The sequence below is a fragment of the Mustelus asterias genome, chromosome 22 (assembly GCF_964213995.1).
Source record: "Mustelus asterias chromosome 22, sMusAst1.hap1.1, whole genome shotgun sequence".
Taxonomy (NCBI): domain Eukaryota; kingdom Metazoa; phylum Chordata; class Chondrichthyes; order Carcharhiniformes; family Triakidae; genus Mustelus; species Mustelus asterias.
In genome coordinates, this window is record NC_135822.1 from 14,498,954 (window position 1) to 14,520,169 (window position 21,216).

The window sequence follows — 21,216 nt, forward strand, 5'->3', positions numbered from 1 at the left end:
GTGTACTGTTGCTCTTGTTCAGATCAGCTAACCCAGCACAATGGCATTACTTTGCTTGCAGGTCTCCTGTGTGGGGAGTTTACATAACCAGGCCTCCAAATGGCAGGCTGTGTTTAAAAGCCATTTGCAATTTATAGCCTTTCAGATGCTGTCATTTCATTCCATTAATCTACATGTCTATACAAATACTGCTGAAAAGTCAAGAAACAATATGCTCCAGGTGAAGTTCTGGGTTCTTCTCAGGAAAGACATGCTGAAGCACGCCAATGATAATGTGAAGACCTCCATGCATATGACTGTTCTACCCATGAGTGAAAATAGAATATGAGGGTTTGATTTCAAAGTGGAACAAACTGTTTGGATTTCAAAGACCAGTGTCAGGACACAAGAAAGTGATTTTCTCCACTAGACATGACCAAACTTGTTTGATTTAGTTGAAAGTTACAGTAAAATAATTTTTGCATCGAGTAGATTTGGAATTCTTGTATATGTATTATATTTTTTTAAACTACTTTAGACGTTCTTGCAAAAGATCCTCGGCTGAGTTGAAATTTGGATTCCAAATTCAAATCTCTCTTAAAGATTCAGTTGGTAAGAGGTGGAAGTAGTACTGAGCTGTTCAGAGCAGGATTTCTGGTTTCGCTCACTATCCAGCACTGTGAAGCAAGATTATCTTTGTGGGCTCTCACTCCTGGTGCTGTATCCCAGCAAATAAGTAAGGAGAAACATTACAATGGAGAAAATTTAGTTCTGTCACATAAACATTGAGAATCGCACAAAGGAAACTCTACAATTAAGTTTTTAGGTTTATCTTTGTTTCAGTCTCAGGTTTAGGTTTATCTTTGTTTTTCTGATACTGCAATTCCACCAATTATTATAGGGAAGAAATAAAATCCCAAGACAGACTACATTTTCTTGACGGGATGTGAATCAATAGGTGGCTTCATACAAAAAGATTGTAAAAGAAAAAGTATCAAAGAAGGTTTATTCAATGAGCGAATGTTAAACATCGTGGATGGGGATTTAAGTGTTTACATACTGATTACCAAGTGTTTACCAAATCAGTATTCATCATATGTCACAGTGATCTCTGGAAGCTGTTACAGGCTTTTAGGATACTTTCAGAAGCCTTCAAGATGCAAGAGTAAATATTCCCATATGACTTCTTCACACATTTGGACCAAATTCCTTTCCAGATTGTTAATGCTAACCTGGGTCTTGTTAAAATAGCACAGAGTAGAATTTGGTCACAATTAACAGTTTGGTCACTGCCAGTTCTAACTGCTGACCCACACAAAGAAACTGCAAGGTGTGTTGGGTCTCTGTTTCATCTCTGAGACCTGTGTTTAAATCCACACCAAACTATAAGTTATTTTTTTTATTATGTAGAGAAACCCAGGTGATAATGCAAGACAGCAAAACAAGTTGAAAAATTGAAAAGAAGGTAAATCAGGAAGCAATTAGATGATGCCAAACATTTTTAGAAATCATGTAGATTGTGTGAAGAAGAGTAAGCTGAAAGAAGGCAAGGGGTTCTACAATTTCAAGATCCTGAGGAAGAATGAGTTGAAATAAGAGTTGCAAAGATGCAAAAAGGAGGAAGAGAGTCTGAATGGCTTCTGATGTGTTAGCAGTGACACAGTTGGTGGCACTATTGCCACTGAGTTACAAAATTCTGGGTTCAAGTCCCATTTGAGGACCTGAGTACAATAATCAAGGCTGATACTTAGGGAGTGCTGCACTGTTGAAGGTGCTGTCTTTCAGATATGTTAAATTGAGGTCCTATCTATCCTCTCAATTGGATGTAAAAGAACCCACTATTTCGCATCACAAAAGCAGATTATCTGGGCATTATCACCTTGCTGTTTATGGGAGTTTGCGTGCACATTGGCTGCTGTTTCCTGCATTACAACAGTGACTACACTTCAAAGAAATACGACATTGGCTATAAAACACTTTGTCTGGTGATCGTGAAAAGTGCTATATAAGTGTCAGTCTTTCTCCTTTCTTCATTTTGCTGGAGGTTAGGTCTGAGTTGGCTAACTGGTCTTTCATCTCTGAGTTTTGGGCTCAAATAACATTTAAGTATTCAGATGTGCACTTGTGATGCCACGGCATACAAAGCCATGGGCTAAGTGCTGGAAAATGGGATTAGAATAGTTGGGTGGTGTGTCTTTGACTGGCGTAAACCCAATGGGCAAAGGGGCCTTTCTCTGTGCTGTAAATCTCTATGACTCTATAAATACAGCCCACATAAATAGGGAGAATGGTTGCATCAGTATATTATGCTACTAGTGGAAACAGTAGTATTTTGTTTTTTTTATTGTGGACTAGTAACCTAGAGACCTGAACTAATGATCCAGATACATGAGTTCAAATCTCTAATGAGGCTGGAGAATTTAAATTTAGTCAATTAAATAATACTGATATAAAAAGAATAAGACTGGACAAACTACCTGGTATTTACCTAGTCTTTGGATTCAGAAAGGACAAAGGGACATTCGGCCCAGTCAATCTGGCAAAGTGCTCTTCATTAACATTAGGGGCAAAATTGTTGCAAAAGCCTGATTAATCTTACTCACAAAATCCTACCTCTCAGCCAATGACCCAGACCCCTCCATCACCATCCCTGGGTATTCCACTGACAGGGCAGAACCACCAGAGGATGTGATCTTGGGGGTCATCATCAATGGCTCTGGGCCAATTGGGTTCATGGCAAGCATTGAAGGCAGCAAGTGTACAGAACATACTCTGGTTAGAGGGCTTCAAAGCGTAACACTACAATTAACTGAGCAGGCAGAGTCATGAAGAACATTGCTGTCTTACTAGAATTGTAGATTCCCTACAGTGGAGAAGGAGGCCATTTGGCCCATCGAGCCTGCCCCGACAACAATCCCACCCAGGCCCTATCCTCGTAACCCTATCTATTTACATTGCTAATCTCCCTGATACTAAGGGGCAATTTACCATGGCCAATCCACCTAACCTACACATCTTTGACTGTGGGAGGAAACCAGAGCATCCAGAGGAAACCCACGCAGACGCGGGGAGAATGTGTAAACTCCACACAAACAGCCACCCAAGGCCAGAATTGAACCCTGGTGCTGTGAGGCAGCAGTGCTAACCACTGTGCCACACCCCTACTAGGCATGCAGCAGTTGGTGAGAGAACTGACTTGACCTCTTGAGGGAAAAGCTTATTTGACCACCACCTCGCCAGTTGACAAGTTGCAGATGCATCTGTCCATGACCGTATTGGTGGACTGATGACTGTGAAGTGCTTGTGAAGAAATAGGCCTGTCCACACACTGAGCACACCCTCCATTGTGTCTTGTGACATTATCATCATGCTAACTGGGATAGATCTAGCAGCTCAAAACTGGGCATCCATAAGGAACTGTGAGCCATCAACAGGAGCAGAATTATATTCCTCCACAATCTATAATCTCATTGTTCAGGATCTCCCTCACTCTGTAATACCATCAAACCAGGGGACCAATCCTGGTTCGATGAGTGCCAGGCATCTGTATAAATGTGGTGCCAACCTGGGGTGAAGTCACAACAGAGAACTAAATGCATGATAATCAGTGGAGTTAGTGTGCTATTGACTGAACTAATTGATCGCACAACCAATGGATCAAGTCAAAACTCATCAGCCCTATCAGAACAAGTAATGAATGGTGGTAGGCAATTAAATAAAAAAACATAGAGGAGGAGGCTTCATGGGGTAAAGCCCCACACAAGTGCAAAAGATGAGGCTGAAGCATTTGCAACCATTTTCAGCCAAAAGTGCTGAGCTCAGCCTCCTCCTGAGGTCCTCATCATCACAGATGCCAGTCTTCAGCAAATTCAGTTCACTTCATATGTATATGTACTTGCAGCACGGTGACACAGTGGTTAGCACTGCTGCCTCACAGAACCAGGAACCCAGCTTGGGTTACTGTCTGTGCGTAGACTTCACGTTCTCCCCATGTCTGTGTGGGTTTCCTCAGAGTGCTTGGGTTTCCTCCCATGGTCCATTTGCCATGCTAAATTCTCCCTCAGTGTACCCGAACAGGCGCTGGAGTGTGGCAACTAGGGGATTTTCATGGTAGTGTTAATGTAAGCCTACTTGTGACACTAACAAATAAACTTTAAACCTTCCTGGACCATCAAGCCCTGGAGCAGAACTTGAACCAGAGCTTCTAGCTCAGAGGTAAGGACACTACCCACTGTGCCACAAGACTTCCTAGGTTTATCTATATAGCTGTAAAAAGTCAAACAGCATATACAAATCAAGATGGTATGTATGATTTTAAAAATGTGGACTGAATTAAATCTGTGCGCCTTGTTCCTCCGCTGTCTAACCTCTCTTCACCTGATGACTACCCTGGGTCTTGACTTACTATGGAAGACTGAGATTGATTTTGATTAATGTTTTACTGTGTGTTATTTTATTTTCCAGTATTCTCCACTGCTGAAGAAACTTTATTGTCAGATTGCAAAGACATGTCCAATCCAGGTGAAATTGACCTCGCCACCACCTCCAGGCAGTGTGGTGCGTGCAATGCCAGTCTACAAGAAGGCTGAGCATGTGACTGAAGTGGTAAAACGCTGCCCCAATCACGAGCTTGGCAGAGACTTCAATGATGGTGAGTGGATGCAATGTAATTCCCCTCTCTATGTACCTGCTTAGTAGCCATGGACAGTCACTGATGGGATGGGAGGGTGAAACTTTACTCCTCCTTGAAGTGGCACCAATCAGAAAATGTAGACCATTTTTCTATCTTTCATCTCTCTTTTTGTCCTAAACACATTGGCCCATTATTTAAATTGAGTATTCATTTCTGTTCTGTTTCAGGTAGAGTCAATCATCCTCTCTCCCAGTGGAGAGTCAAACTCAAAGGGATTGCAAACTGGAGAATCAGCACAACACCTCTATATAGCTCATTCTCTGACAAGTGCTTCCTTCAAGCACAGCTCAGCATAAGAACACAGAACAGCTGAAGTTATCCTTCTTTCTTCATGTTGCGCACTCACTCACCAGACAAGCTATTCTCTTTCACTCCGTTATCTCCAGTTGAAACATAAAATGAGTGAAAGACTTGTAAGGGGGAAAGAATCATTGGCTGAATGTCTCAGTGAAGTGGTAGCTCATTTTGAGTCATCAGAAAGATTCCAGGAATTTGGTTAAGTGAACTTTGCACAGCTACTTTCAGTAAGGATATACCAATTGCTCCGACTCTATCCCCACATGTTGGACTTGGTGCCGGTTCCTCTAGTGAGTCCCAGACATGGCTTGTTCCAAGTTTTTACAACTAACTTTGGTTCTAGTGAGAGTGTTGTGAATATACTCTGGTTTCTCATACAATGTGAGGGTCTGAAGTAGCAAAAATGACTCACTGAAATAATAATGAATAGAATAGTACTTAGATTGAAGTTGTCTTGAGACCAAGACTGTTTGCTCTGAGGAACAGCAGCATTAATACCCTTGCAGAAAAACAACTAAATAACTTCACAGTTGGTTATTTATTTTATCATGTATTTTCCAGTCAAAAAGTTTCACTACGGGCTGGATCTTGTAAACCATTCTACTTGCACAGTATTAACAATCACTAAGCCCACCCCACCCTTCATCTCGTGTTTCATATGACTCTGTGTCCACACTGCAAAAGGCCCTTGTAGTCAAAACCCTCCCTTTTAACTTGTGATGTAAGCTTCCCGCCTAACATGCAACAACATCTCCATCCCACCCAGACTATGGTATAAGCCATAAGCCATGGTATGATCTGTGCCCTGTTTGAGAGCACATTTCCACTCCATCTGACGAAGGAGCAGCGCTCCGAAAGTGAATGGTATTTGCTACCAAATAAACCTGTTGGACTTTAACCTGGTGTTGTTAAAACTCTTACTGTGTTCACCCCAGTCCAACGCCGGCATCTCCACATCATAAGCCAAAGTTACCATCCATAGTCTATGTTGCTGTATTTATTCACATTTCACAAAGAAGCAACTCAAACCTAAAGAATTGGTGGCAGAGAGTAATGCAGAAATGACAACAGAGGGATCTGGTATTCTTCTCTCTAACATCATCTATATTGTTCTGGTCATTCTCTGCTGAGAGGGCAGGCTCCCTCATCTATTCCAAAATCAACTGCTCAAGAGATACAAGCTGGGGGTGGCTCTTCCTCTGATTTCTCTTCCTTACCTGTTGGGAGATGGCTGGCTGGGTTTCAACCAGCTCTGTGTCTGCCAACTGAAGTTTAATCAGGCCCACAAATCAACCACCTGTAAGTAAGGCCTTGTTGCAATTGCCACTCGATTATTCCTGCCAGTTAGATTGTGCTGAGCTTAGTAAACAGCTGTAGTAAAAATAAGTCAGCTCATTTGTACGACAGCTGTTTACTCACCTCAGCAAGGTTCTTTTGGCAGCAGTGTTATTCTAGATATTATCTCCAATCTCATAACCTCCTCATGCTTTTCCTCACCAGTTATGATGCTCCCTCTCCACTGTTTAATTCCCACATGCATTGAGATTTCCAAACATAAATGAAAAATTAATTGTCCTGATATGATCCCCATTTAGATAACAAATTATCTTGGGACTCTCAGTTGGCTGCAGCCTTGTATGCAACAGACAAGGAAGATTGCAGGTTTAATCTTCAGTCTGTGCTGATCTCAACCATGACAGTGATAGGGAGCTCTACGGTTGACCTCTGTGCCTCCTGATTAGTGAGGGAGAAAAGTCAGCTAGATTTCCCCCTTCCCGATCACCATTCACTAACACCTGCTGGCGAGGACAGGATTATGCTCAGGTACAATTGTGCTGCACCTCAACAGCTGTATAACCTGCCAACAATCTCTAAGCATAGATATATTTCTGTACATAATATATATGCAGAATTGCCTCGAGTGAGACAGATGAAGGCATTTATTGATCTGCATCCCAACATGAGGAAAGAAGAGGAGAAATTTGGAAGTGAGGAATAAGAAAGTTAACAAATTAAAACTTGTAATCCTGCCTCAGATGGTACACGTCTGACTTCTGAACCCGAGCCTGGGTTATAGTTCAGTCAGATCTTCACTCTCTCATTCTAGGCACAACCTCAGGTTAAAGGAACGATCCTTTAAAACAGAGAGGAGGAGGAATTTCTCAGCCAGTGAATCTGTGGAACTTTTTGCCGCAGAAGGCTGTGGAGGCCGGGTCACTGAGTGTCTTTAAGACAGAGATAGATAGGTTCTTGATTAATAAGGGGATCAGGGGTTATGGGGAAAAGGCAGGAGAATGGGGATGAGAAAAATATCAGCCATGATTGAATGGCAGAGCAGACGCGATGGGCCAAATGGCCTAATTCTGTTCCTATGTCTTATGGTCTTACTTATTCACTTCTCATTACAGATAAATAATAAAATGGAGTAACCTCTACCTGTGGGAAATGTTATCATTTTAATATTGGATCGATGTGCTTCCTTCTGGGTGAATCCTCATTGGGCCCTCATCATTTAGCTTTGCTCTGGTTGCATTTTATAGCTGAAGTGTTACTGTCATCCTCCCAGGTCAGTCTGCTCCAGCAAGTCACTTGATCAGAGTGGAAGGAAACAATCTTGCTCAGTACATCGATGACGCCGTTACTGGACGGCAGAGCGTCTTGGTGCCATTCGAGCCTCCACAGGTACATTGCAACCGTACATTTTTCATTTTTACGTTTGTCCCTGAGCTAGGTAGCAAGTGATTGAATCATCCATTAATCCAGTCAGGAAGGAAGATGCGTTTCTGTCCTTTGTTCACAAATAAAGAGGTTCAGCTCAGCCCTGAGATCACTGCACTCTGCAGTTTGTTCACAAGTGCGTAAAAAATAGAAGCAGGCCATTCGGCCCTTTGAGTATGCTCTGCCATTCATTTTGATCATGGCTGACCATCAAAATCAATATCCTGATCCCACCTTCTGCTCCATATCACTTGATCCCTTTAGCCCCAAGAGCTATATCTAATTTCTTCTTGAAATCAGACAATGTTTTGGCCTCAACTACATTCTATGGTAGTGAATTCCACACATTCACCACTCTCTGGGTGAAGAAATTTCTCCTCATCTCAGTTCTAAAAGGTTTACCCCCCCATCCGCTAGTTCTAGATTGCCCCACCATTGGGAACATACTTTCTGAATCTACCCTGTCTAATCCTGTTAAAATTTTATAAGTTTTGATGAGATCCCCTCTCACTCTTCTAAACTCCAGTGAACATAATCCTAACCGACTTAGTCTCTCGTCATATGAGATCTGCCATCCCAGGAATCAGCCTGGTAAACTTTTGCTGCACTCCCTCTATAGCAAGGACATCCTTCCTCGGATAAGGACACCAAAACTGCACGTAAAATTCCAGATGTGGCCTCACCAATGCTCTGTACAATTAATCAGAAGCAGCACAGAGTAAATGATTTTTATACTTTGAATCAGTTATTTATACTTTGCAGTCTGTGTTCTGTTGCACTGTGTACTATAATGATCATCAATATATGAAAAATCACGGTGAGATATGGTATTGTAGACTATGGGTGGAAATTTCCCCTCCCTCCCGTCCCAGGAATTGTAACGGGCAGGGTGCAGAGCATAAGGATTTGATTTGATTTATTATTGTCATACGTATTAGTATACCATGAAAAGTATTGTTTCTTGCGTGCTATACAGACAAAGCATACTATTCACAGAGAAGGAAACGAGAGCGTGCAGAATGTAGTGTTACAGTCATAGATAGGGTGTAGAGAAAGATCAACTTAATGCAAGGTAGGTCCATTCAAAAGTCTGATGGCAGCGGGGAAGAAGCTGTTCTTGAGTCGGTTGGTCCGTGACCTCAGACTTTTGTATCTTTTTCCCGATGGAAGAAGGTGGAAGAGAGAATGTCCGGGGTGCGTGGGGTCCTTAATTATGCTGGCTGCTTTGCTGAGGCAGCGGGAAGTAGACAGAGTCAATGGATGGGAGGCTGGTTTGCGTGGTGGTCAATGGATGGGAGGCTGGTTTGAGTGGTGGTCAATGGATGGGAGGCTGGTTTGAGTGGTGGTCAATGGATGGGAGGCTGGTTTGAGTGGTGGTCAATGGATGGGAGGCTGGTTTGCGTGGTGGGTGTGCGAGGTCCTGACCTCGGGCAGGATTTTCCCGTTTTGGGTGAGCGTGGAAAATCCTGCCCTATGTTTTAAGATTAGCAAAGTTACCATGAGCTGAGCTTTGGATCTGAAATCAATGTTCTGTACAGTGTAGGTCCCTCGAATAGCACACTGCTAAGGTTATACTGACACCTAGTGTCAGATATAAAATGGTTATTGTTAGAAACTTAGGGCAGAATTTTGCAGCACCATCTGAGCAGGGCCAGAAATTGCAGCAAGCTGTTCAAATGTTCATTGATTTTGGCAGGACCAGAAGATCCCATTGGTGGGAGGGGCCATAAAATTCCACCCTAAGGGCCCACTACTCTTGACACCTCTTAATTTTAGAAAAAGCTTAGACCAGCGGATTGAGCTTCAACCATAAGAGACAATGAGACATAAGAATTTCAACCATAAGAGACAATGAGACATAAGAATTTCAACCATAAGAGACAATGAGACATAAGAGACCAGATAAATTCCGACAGTTTTTTTTAGTTATGAATAATGTTGCAATGTTAAATCCTGTACATTATATACTGAATCAAAACTGTCAGTTCAGAATATATGAGAGTAAGGATAGAAAATGCTGGAAACACATGTTGGGTAGATCAGAGAAAGGCACCTGAAAGGAAAAAATAGATTTCAGCAGTGTCCATTCACTGTGTTAAATTGAGAAACTCCAGTGAACTGGGCCATTGTGAAGGATATCTGTTTTGAAGAGAAGATTGAGTAAACTTAGAAGCGGTTGTTAGGCAACATCAAGCTTTTAGGAGATAAGAAACTGAGGAGTTCCACAACTTTGAGATTGTTTATAGAAAGAGTTGAAATGGAGATGTGAGATGAGTCTTATTTTCAATGTTATAAATTGTAATAGCACACATTTATACCGAAATGTGCATTGATTAGTTTGTTGGCTATTACTTTATTTATTTATTGATTAATTGATTCTTCTGCTTTGAACAGGTAGGAACAGAGTTCACTACAATCCTCTACAACTTCATGTGTAACAGTAGCTGTGTGGGTGGAATGAATCGACGACCCATCCTCATTATCATCACCTTGGAAACAAGAGAGTGAGTAACTGACTCTATAAGAATGTTGGATTACAATCACTGCTGCCTGATTCCAAGATATTTAATCATTCATTAAGGACAAAGTGAGACAGCATGATGAGTACCTGGGCCGAATTTTACCAGCTTTTTGGGGGAAATGGGCTCAGAAACAGGAAGGCTGGCAAAATGCCTTTTAACTTCTTGCTGCCATGTAATTTGGCCAGCAGTAGGGAAGGTAGTAAACAGAACACGATTGAAGTGTCTAAAAGCCTCTTTCCACCTCCACTGGCATTTTATCAGTAGTTGAGGCTGCTCCCCCCTGGGGCAACAGTATCACCTGCCCTCGGAGAAACCCCACCCACTCGCCCCTCTCCAGGGTCTATCCTATTAGCTCCAGTGTCCTTAGACCCCACTTTTGGGCATTCAGTCATCAATGTGCTCTCACCCTGTAGCCCCGGCAATAGCCAATCCCAGCTACGGCCCTGTTGAGCTGCTGACCATTTGATTGGGCCGCCTGCCCTTGGGGCAGTCCTCTGCCCTTAATAGGCTGGTAGCCCTGATGGAAGCCACATAATTGGACACCGCTAACAAATGCAGCCCTGGATCCTGCTGCCCGTTGAAGCAGGGTCACACCCCTCACCCCCCTCTTCCTCCTTCTGGCAGCAGCAGCCACCTACAGAAAATTCTGCCCTTCATATCAATATTTAGAACTTACTCGAGTTTATCCTATTCCACTCATTGTATCAGTTTATATTCTCACTCCCATCCTTGCTGATCCATAATGTTCCCTGTCCCCCAATGGATCATAGATAAAATTGATTATTTTTAAATTACTCCTGGGCCTGGCTCGCAATACCAATCTCCACATCATCACAATACCTCAACAACCTTTCTAGACTTGGGTCCTTCAATCCTACTTTTTGTGTCTCCCATGCAGCCTCCACCCTGTTGTTTGCTGCTTCTCCCCTATTTTTAGGAACAACCAGGCAAAACCTTTCTTACCTCCTCTTCCCACATTTATACGTCTTCTCAAATACATCTCTTCAACCAAAGCTTTCAGTCACGTCTTCAAATCCTCCCAAAAAGGTACAATACATAGAAATCATAGAAACCCTACAGTGCAGAAGGAGGCCATTCAACCCATTGAGTCTGCACCGACCACAATCTCACTTAGGCCTTATCCCCATAACCCCACATATTTACCCCACTAATCCCTCTAACCTACACATTCTGGGACACTAGGGGGCAATTTAGCAAGACCAATGCACCTAACCCGCACATCTTTGGACTGTGGGAGGAAACCAGAGCACCCGGAGGAAACCCACGCAGACACGGGGAGAACTGAAAACTCCTCACAGTGACCCAAGCTGGGAATCGAACTCAGATTGCTGGAGCTGTGAGGCAGCAGTGCTAACCACTTTGCCACCATGCCGCCCCAATACCTTCTCCATTTTTCCTCTCTGAGGTGAGCTGGATTGTTTTTCTACAATAAAGGTGTGATTTGATATTTGGGGATTATTGGGACTGATGGGTCATGGTGGTGCTCATGAAATTCCCTCACCAAATGAGTGCCCTGGTTGTCTTCTTCAGTGGTCAGGTTCTTGGACGCCGGTCATTTGAGGGTCGAATCTGTGCCTGCCCAGGAAGAGATCGAAAAGCAGATGAGGACCATTACCGTGAGCAGCAAGCTATCAACGAGAGTGCAGCAAAAAATGGAAATGGTAACAAACGCAGTAAGTTTTGCTGGTCTGACCATGTGAGGTGGGCGGGGTCATTAACATTGAAATTAGATTGGATTGTATGACATCCCCTGATGTTACCGTCTGTTTCTGTGTTGGCTTCCGTTTCAAAGGCTAAGACACCAAGCTGGAATCAGTTGTCATTGTGAAACTTTTCATTGTTTCGCCTACCTCGAAAGCTTTTTCTTTTTACTTGTCAGTGGGCACATAGCCTCTACACACACGGACTTACTGAGGTCACCAACTCAGCAGAGAGGGGAATTCCATGGCTGTAAGGCGCAAAGGCTGTACATTACCAGGACATTATTTTTATTTATTTTAGCCAAATTCAAAGTTACTGTTTTTTAAAAAAAGTGGAATATAATTTCAAACTCATTATAAACTATATAATCTGGCCTGAGGTAATTTACAAGATTAGAAATTATATTTTTAAGGAAAGGTTGTAAAACAGATCATGAGTGGACATGCATGAGAGGTGACTAGATGTCCTTGTCCTTTTGTGTTTCAGCCTTCAAACAGACACCACAGGGAGTTCAGGGGCCTAATGCAGGCATCAAAAAGAGGAGGCATGGAGATGAGGAGTTCTTCTATGTACCAGTGAGTATTCTTTAGCCATCAAAGCATCCAGTGTCTCCATGGTCTACACATTTCCTATCTTTTTCTCCCCAATATTCTCCTCTCCATATGCTCTCCAATGTCTACCCTTTCTAATGATAGCAGGCTCTCAAAATTAAATAATTAAATTTGCTGAGACAGGACTCCATTTATTGAATAGGATAAGTTGCCAGCAGTTCTTCAGATACTTTTCCCAGGTGACCACTCTGCTTGTGTGACCCAAGGCAGGAGTAGTTGGCAGAATTCCCCAATGCTCCTTAGACAGCACCTTCCAAATCATGACCATTACCATCTAGAAGGACAAGGGCAGCAGATACATGGGAACACCACCATCTGGAAGTTCTCCTCCAAGCCACTCACCATCCTGACTTGGAAATATATTTCTGTTTTTTTCACTGGTCAAAATCCTGGAACTCCCTCCCGAACAGCACATGGTCTGCAGCAGCAGCTCATCACCACCTTCTCAAGGGCAATTAGGGATGGACAGTAAATGCTGGACTATCCAGCAGCACCCACATCCCATGAATGAATTAAAAAAAATATTTAGTACAATCCTATTCTCATCCAATATCCACATATGAATACTTTCTGACACTGATCACTAGGAACGGCAAGTCTGCCCAATTATTCCAATTACCATCCCACCAGGACTGCGGATAATGGTTTCTCTCCTAACCAGCCAGACCGTACTCAGGTGAATCTCTTACGTTTTTGCTTTTCCATTTATTTGCATGGACCAACAACAGTGTGTATTTTATAACACCCTTAACATAGAACAATCCAAAACACTTCAAAAATTGCAGTAAAGAAATTGAATACTGAGCTATGAGGACAGAGATTAGAAAGGATTAGTGAAATGCTAGTCAGGTAGCTCCTAAAGGTGGTTGAAAGAGAAGAAGCAGTGCGCTAGCTGAATGCCCTGCTACCAAAAGTGGATTGAAAAGCAGTGAACTAAAAGCACACCTTTTCAAGATGAGCATTGTCACTATTGGACAATGGAACAGTTCACTTTCTGCAACTTACCCCCCAAAGTTAAGGAAGTATGTATTTTTAATGAATAGTAAGTTATGTTAACCAAAGTAAAAAAATGTTAGTGAAAAGAATACCTTTCATGACCCCAGGACCTCCAAAAACACATCTTAGCCAATGAAGTACTTTTGAAAAACTGTTGTGATGAAGGAAAATCTGCAACTGATTAGCAAACAGCAAGATCCCACACACAGCAATGTGGAAAGTGGCCAGAAAATTTCACTTGGGGAAGGGATAAATATTGGCCAGGACAGCAAAGGACTTAAGCCACCAAGGAGGGTAGACCTACCCTCAATCAAACACCTCATCTGAACATTGAGACCTTCAACTGTGCAATGCAGCACTTTGCCAGTACTACTTTGGGAGTGCCAGCCTTGGTTTAATGCTCAAGCTCCTGGTATGGGATTTGAATCCACAGCTGTCTTGAGTCAGAGGCAGGAAATGCTACCCACTGAGCCACAGCTGACACCAAGTGTTGAGCAAAGGTACATTTTTCAGTTTGAATGTCCAGTGTCAGCATCAAGCATTCTCAAGTCAGGAAGAACTTAGATGTGTTGCAAAATATATTTTCTTGTACTCTGCTGCAACAACATGCCTCACCTTCAACCTCGGAAGAGCAACCCAATTGTATCAGTGTAGTATTGCCATTTTCCACAGGCTTCACTGATTGAAATTGGCTGTTAAATGACAATTAGTGTACCAGTATTTCTGCAATGAGCCCACAACTGTGACAAGGGATGTGACTTAGTCATGGAAAAACACTGAGTAAATCACATGCCCACCACCTTGGGAATATTATAGTCCCATTGCGACTATTTGCTATGGTAAGTTTCGGCTCTTCGAGCTTGCTAGCAAAATTTCACATCCTAGAATTATGGGCCTGGTCAGAAATCCTGTTTTTACTTAGATTTTCAAACCGATTAAAACTGAATCAAAATACAATGGTTTCCAAAAGCTAGCAGTTTTCTTACAGCTTCTCTTCAATGGGATGAGTTACACCGTAAGAAGTCTCACAACACCAGGTTAAAGTCCAACAGGTTTATTTGGTAGCAAATACCATAAGCTTTCGGAGCGCTGCCCCTTCGTCAGATGGAGTGAAAATCTGTTCTCCAACAGTGCACAGAGACACAGAAATCAAGTTACAGAATACTAATTAGAATGCAAATCTCTACAGCCAGCTAGGTCTTAAAGGTACAGACAATGTGGGTGGAGGGAACATTAAACACAGGTTAAAGAGATGTGTATTGTCTCTTGAGTCAGAGGCAGGAATGCTACCCACTGAGCCACAGCTGACACCAAGTGTTGAGCAAAGGTACATTTTTCAGTTTGAATGTCCAGTGTCAGCATCAAGCATTCTCAAGTCAGGAAGAACTTAGATGTGTTGCAAAATATATTTTCTTGTACTCTGCTGCAACAACACATCTCTTTAACCTGTGTTTAATGTTCCCTCCAACCACATTATCTGTACCTTTAAGACCTGGCTGGCTGTAGAGATTTGCATTCTAATTAGTATTCTGTAACTTGATTTCTGTGTCTCTGTGCACTGTTGGAGAACAGATTTTCACTCCATCTGACGAAGGGGCAGCGCTCCGAAAGCTTATGGTATTTGCTACCAAATAAACCTGTTGGACTTTAACCTGGTGTTGTGAGACTTCTTACTGTGCTTACCCCAGTCCAACGCCGGCATCTCCACATCATGAGTTACACCAACAGATTTATTTAGCTCCTTTGATGAAAATAAACCAGAAAGATCCCAGTTTCAATCCCTGAACTCTGTGCTGAGTTAGTTGATCTTGCATTGAGTAGCAGTTGGGGCATTGCAACTTGCCCTGGATTATAGAGGGGATAGGTCAATCAAGGTTGTCACATTATTATTGTAAGCGGTACAATAGAAACGAGTGTGATGGGCTTAATGTTTTCCCACAGGTACGAGGACGAGAGAATTTTGAAATCCTCATGAAGATCAAGGAGAGCCTGGAGTTGATGGAATTGGTACCTCAGCAGCTTATCGACTCATACCGGCAGCAGCAACAGCAATTGCTACAGCGCCAGTCAGTATCTACACTCAGAAAACCCCATTACTTCTGATGCTTATTTCTAAAATTCCCCACCAACCCCCCACCTCCTTCATTTTTAAACTCAAATACCTCACCACCCAATAGTCTCTTTCAAATGAAGAATAATCATCAGCAAGAGACATGATCCTGCCCAATTCTGATGTCCAGGAGACAGCATTTGTTGTGATGCAAGCCTGCTTGTTAGTTTTTTCCTCACTCAAAACTCACTGGATTGTGAAGAGCTTGATGGTATTACTCACAGGTTCACTCTCCCACACTTCAATCTGTAGTTTCGCAATAGTCAAACCCAAAGTGAATTATAGGAACAGTCAAGGATGGGAAAGGGCATGTTTACATGTTGCACATTGAGCCACATGAGAGCAAATTACTACCCATTATTCCCTCTGTTCTTTCCTGGACACCACTGGCTCTTGCTGAGTTATGGTTCCACAAGCACCCGCAGCCCTGTAGTACTTGCCTGAGTCACCATTCTTCAACAGTGAGTGTTTGCAAGCTATTCAACTGTGGTGGGTGTTGAAATCAAGCAGTAATCCTGGCCTCAGCTGACATTTTCCCACACCTGCTTTCTAGTGGGCATCATGGGTAGCTTTCAGGACTGGTAACTTTTGTGGGTTTCTCTCTCTAGTTCTAGGTTATTGAGAGTAAGCTAGCTCAGCACCACCCGAAGAATGAACCTTTAGCTTTCCCATTCTGGGTAGCTCAGTCCCATACCAATTCCTTTTGTAAAGCTTTACCATGCATTCCTGTAATGAGTCAAGGGAAGTTTCTCTCTTTTTGTGTAATATGTAGAATACATTTTCTTTCCAAGTCTTTAAATCATTCTAAATGATGTTTTGGTTGTTGTTTTGAGTAGGCAGCAGGCTTCATCTTCCTATGGTGCAGTGATACCGCCTACAAACAAGATCCCCAACATGATGAACAAACTGCCCTCTGTCAACCAACTGGTGGGACAGCCCTCCCAACACAGCCCGAGTACCTCAGCCAACCTTGGACACATGGGTAATTAAGCACAGACGCTGTGTGTATCTGCGGATGTTTGCATCTTGTTGTGCATGTGCACACTTGTCAACCTTTAGAATCAGCATTACTTGGAAATGGAATACTTTTCTTTTTCTCTGAGAGCTTGCCCTATGTTACCCTGGTAACAGGCTTCAATCCAACCTTTGCACAGCAGACCCAGTGACAGTGTCTTTATCTTTCTGTAATCACATTTTGTTGAGTAATATTGAGACACTACCACCTATGATGCTTTTATCCCCTGTAAAAAGAAAAATTAACCCTCGCCCATATCAGTCATTTCCCACTTTCACTCCTTTTAGATCCCAGGGAGGCACACTAGAATGTAACTGGTGCAAAGTGGTTGACTCATTTGTCACTGGATCTGGCTCACACATCAAACACTATTATGCCAAAACTGCCCAGTACTCCAGGATCATTTTGGAGAGGAATGATAACGTCTGGCCTTTTTTTCTCTGCTACAAACTATTTCTTTCAGCCTCTCACTCTACCCTCTCCACCCTCCCCATCAATAACAAATGCTAGGAATTCATGGAACTTTTTGTCATTAAGGTTCAAAGATCCCACTTAGCTGCATTCCCACCCTTGCCCACCAATCTGAGCTCCTGGGAGGGTCCTTACAACCCTATCCCTAATCTCACATCTTCCTTCCCTTCTATTCCCCTCATGCCCTTCTAGCTGACTTTCTCCTTGAAATCCACCTCTTGCTTTCTTGACCCCCAGTACCTGACCAATTAACTTCCATTCCTGGTCCCTATGCTATCTGCGATTGCAAATGGTTCTGTCTCCTCAGTTGTTGTAACCCTGTCCTTTCAAATCCACTTGTCCACCATCTAGTCTTGAAAGCACTTCAATCTTCAACTTCCTCCTGTTAAGCACTGGGCAGCTATCATCTTTTGGCCCCTACCACAAACACTGTACTCTTGCCATTGACCCCATCTCCCTCCCTAGCCACAATCTCAGACTGAGCCAGACCGTTTGCAACTTTGGCCTCCACTCTGAGTTTCCAACCCCCCTGTGACAACAAGGAGAAGCAAGAGAATATGACATGGAGAATTTGGAACTTAAATGAAGTAAAGAGGAAAGTAAGGATGAGCATTGGTTGTATCTTTATTAATAAAGTGAAGAGAAAGTTGCAATACTGAGAGAGGGAGAACCATTCAGTGAAGTGCACTATTCAAAGCTTGACTTTTAATAAGGACCTAATGTGTTGGGATCTCCAATCTTTCTCATACACAAGAGCGAGTCCTCCAATAAAAACAATCATGCTGGAAAAGCTCAGCAGGTCAGGTAGCATTTTTGGAGAGAAAGACAGTTGACATATCAGATTGAGATGCCTTCTCGGGCTGAATTTTCCATCTGCACTCACCCCAAAACCGGAAAATCTTGCCCGAGGTCATAGAGGTTTACAGCATGGAAACAGGCCCTTCAGCCCAACTTGTCCATGCCGCCCTTTTTTTTTAACCCCGAAGCTAGTCCCAAGTGCCTGCGTTTGGCCCATATCCCTCTATACCCACCTTACCCATGTAACTATCTAAATGCTTTTTAAAAGACGGAATTGTACCCACCTCTACTACTATCTCTGGCACTTGTTCCAGACACTCACCACCCTGTGTGTGAAGAAATAGCCCCTCTGGACCCTTTTGTATCTCTCCCCTCTCACCTTAAATCTATGCCCTCTAGTTTTAGACTCCCCTACCTTTGGGAAAAGATATTGACTTTCTAGCTGATCTATGCCCCTCATTATTTTATAGACCTCCAAAAGATCACCCCTTAGCCTTCTACGCTCCAGAGAAAGAAGTCCCAGTCTATACAGCCTCTCCTTATAACTCAAACCATCAAGTCTTGGTAGTATCCTAGTAAATCTTTTCTGTACTCTTTCTAGTTTAATAATATCCCTTCTATAATGTGACCAGAACTGTACACAGTATTCCAAGTGTGGCCTTACCAATGTCTTGTACAACTTCAACAAGACGTCCCAACTCCTTTATTCAATGTTCTGACCAATGAAACCAAGCATGCCAAATGCCGCCTTCACCATTCTGTCCACCTGTGACTCCACTTTCAAGAAACTATGAACATGTATCCCTAGATATCTCTTTGTTCTATAACTCTCCCCAACACCCTACCATTAACTGACTAAGTCCTGTCCTGGTTCGATCAACCAAAATGCATCACCTCAATGGACCTTTGCATGGTGCCCCCACCCCACTGCATGTTACGATTCCCGTGGTGGGCAGGACGGGAAAATTCCCCCCCCCGCCCCATCAGATTTCCAGCATCCGTAGCATTTTGCTTTTGTGGTGTTGTAGGGATGATTCCTCAATCTGGTGCTTCCCATGTGAAACAGCATTCAGGGAGAGCTGATCTCCGGAAATAGCAGCTCAATGCTCAGGATTCCCTGAGATATGCACCCTACAAACGCAGCTCTTCCTTCCTCTCTCTTGGTCACAGAGTCATCTCTAACCTTCACTCCTCACGTGTATTTGGGTAATTTTGTTAAATATGAATAATATTTCCACACTTATGTTCAGAATGGGGAGCAAATTATTCCTGTAACAAAAACCTTTGCACCAACAAGTTGAAGCAAGTATTGCAAACATTTCATCAACTGCCAATAAATAGACTAACGACTAGAGGAAATGAGCATTGAAATAAAGGGACATTGCCCTCAAATTATTAATATTGTGTTTTTTCTTATAGGTCCAACTATAATGAACAACCACCACCATCATCACCATCATCATATACCAACCAATGGTAATATCAATGGAGGAAATTCCTCACAGTCAGCAGGCATGGGGCCAACCTCACACTGCACTCCTCCCCCACCATACACTGCAGATCCAGCTCTTGTCAGGTAAGCTGCCTTCTCTTTTACACCACATATCCTTCTTCAGGTGATCAGCTGTGGGTGATTCTTTCCTAATTGTATATCATATCATTAACATCATGCTCGTTTAATGTAACTTGCTATTCAATTTTTGGCTTGGAAAAACAGACATACCTTTCCCAATGGCACATCCTGGTGAAACAATGGAAGCTTAGCCAGTAAGGCTCCATGGTACAATCCTCTATCTCTGCTTTTAGCTGATCCCAGTCAGTGTAGCAGTAGTAATGGTGCCACAGTTGACCTCGGTGCCTCTGGATCAGAAAAGAGAGGAATTTACTCGGTTTGGCCCTCCTGCTCACAATTCGGCAACCCCTGTTGGAAAGTGAGCGCTGCAGGTAGTGGGTGAGGACAGGATCAGTCTTGACTGCAATGCCTCTCGCAGCCAAACCTGCCAACATTCACTGTTGAGGTTCAAAGGTGAATAAAAATCATGTTGGAAGAGAGAGGCATCAGAACATGGCTGGCAGCTATGGAAATGTTTGAGTCAGCTTTTTTTTTTAAGAAGCAAATGGGGAGGTTAGGTTAGTGAAAATAACAAATGCAGTATTAGTTGGGTAGATGATGTTTTCCAAGAAGCCCCAACCATGTCTCACCATTTAGTTCAATAAACCTGTAACAATTTCTGGTCAATCAACCTGTAATATTTTCTGGTCAGCCCATTCAGACTTAATAAACATGTAATGTTTTGTAGTCAGCCTCATTCTATGTATTTATTGAATTTTCTTTCATAGTTTTTTAACAGGTCTGGGCTGTCCTAACTGTCTGGAATATTTCACCTCACAAGGGCTGCAGACTATGTACCACTTGCAGAACCTTTCCTTGGAGGTACTGTTTACAAATACTTAGGTGGTTTATGAATGGAGATAATGACAGCTGGGTCCCTTTTCTGAAAAGTGATACATTTTATGATGCAAAGGTGTGGTCCATGGGTTGGTTGTACATCAGTTTGAAGCCAGAATTCCACATGCCTCCAAATTCTTGATTCTACCCACACCAGTTTGGTGAAGCACTTAAGAGGTGGAGGATTCCCATCACAAGGAAGGAGAGAGCCCTCAATAAGCTACACACCTCTCCATGGAACAGCCTCTTAGTAAGCCAGGCAAAGTCAGGAACCTGTCAGTGTAGCACCTGGCTACACTGGAGCATGAGGTGCTGATCCTTTTATTAAAGACAAATTAGTATTTTTTTATACACTTAAGTGTAGGATTATCCCCATTCCTTCATCCTATTAATCAAATGATTTTTCTTGTCTCCTAAGTACACTTTTCCCTGTCCCTCCTTCAATGAAGGTACTGATTTTTGCTTCACTTGTCCCAATGATATTTTTCACGCCAGTCTAAGCTGATCCAGTCCTTGCCGGATGTTGGCACAAGCACAATCAAACAGGGGAGCACTGGACTGCAATAAGAAACACGAACCCCACCCAATGTTCTTTCCCCTCCACAGCCTCCAGGCACTGAGGCCAATTCTAGCACCACAACTGCTACTTACCAGTGACCAGCTAACTAAGCATGGATTGGGATTTCTGCTTTTCGTTGCTCAGTTACGCACTGTTTTTACTAACAAAGCCATTTGGGAGTTCAAGGGAAATCAGAATAATTTCTAATCCCTCAATCTGTAAATGCTTCACTTTCTTTTCTTTTAATAGATGCTCTTTTTTTTTTATTTGTCCCAC

At 42.8% G+C, this 21,216-nt stretch overlaps 1 protein-coding gene across 2 annotated transcripts in view; it reads left to right on the forward strand.

The window, feature by feature from the left end:
* The window catches only part of tp73 (tumor protein p73), a 122,705-nt gene that overhangs the window by 93,349 nt on the left and 8,140 nt on the right, over window positions 1–21,216 (forward strand). For both annotated transcript variants that reach the window (XM_078238764.1, XM_078238763.1), the window contains exons 4-12: window positions 4,444–4,630; window positions 7,536–7,651; window positions 10,082–10,191; window positions 11,761–11,903; window positions 12,418–12,506; window positions 15,480–15,604; window positions 16,485–16,630; window positions 19,352–19,508; window positions 20,273–20,366. In XM_078238764.1, the coding sequence (XP_078094890.1) occupies window positions 4,444–4,630; window positions 7,536–7,651; window positions 10,082–10,191; window positions 11,761–11,903; window positions 12,418–12,506; window positions 15,480–15,604; window positions 16,485–16,630; window positions 19,352–19,508; window positions 20,273–20,366 (1,167 nt within the window). The remainder of the gene's footprint in view (window positions 1–4,443; window positions 4,631–7,535; window positions 7,652–10,081; window positions 10,192–11,760; window positions 11,904–12,417; window positions 12,507–15,479; window positions 15,605–16,484; window positions 16,631–19,351; window positions 19,509–20,272; window positions 20,367–21,216) is intronic.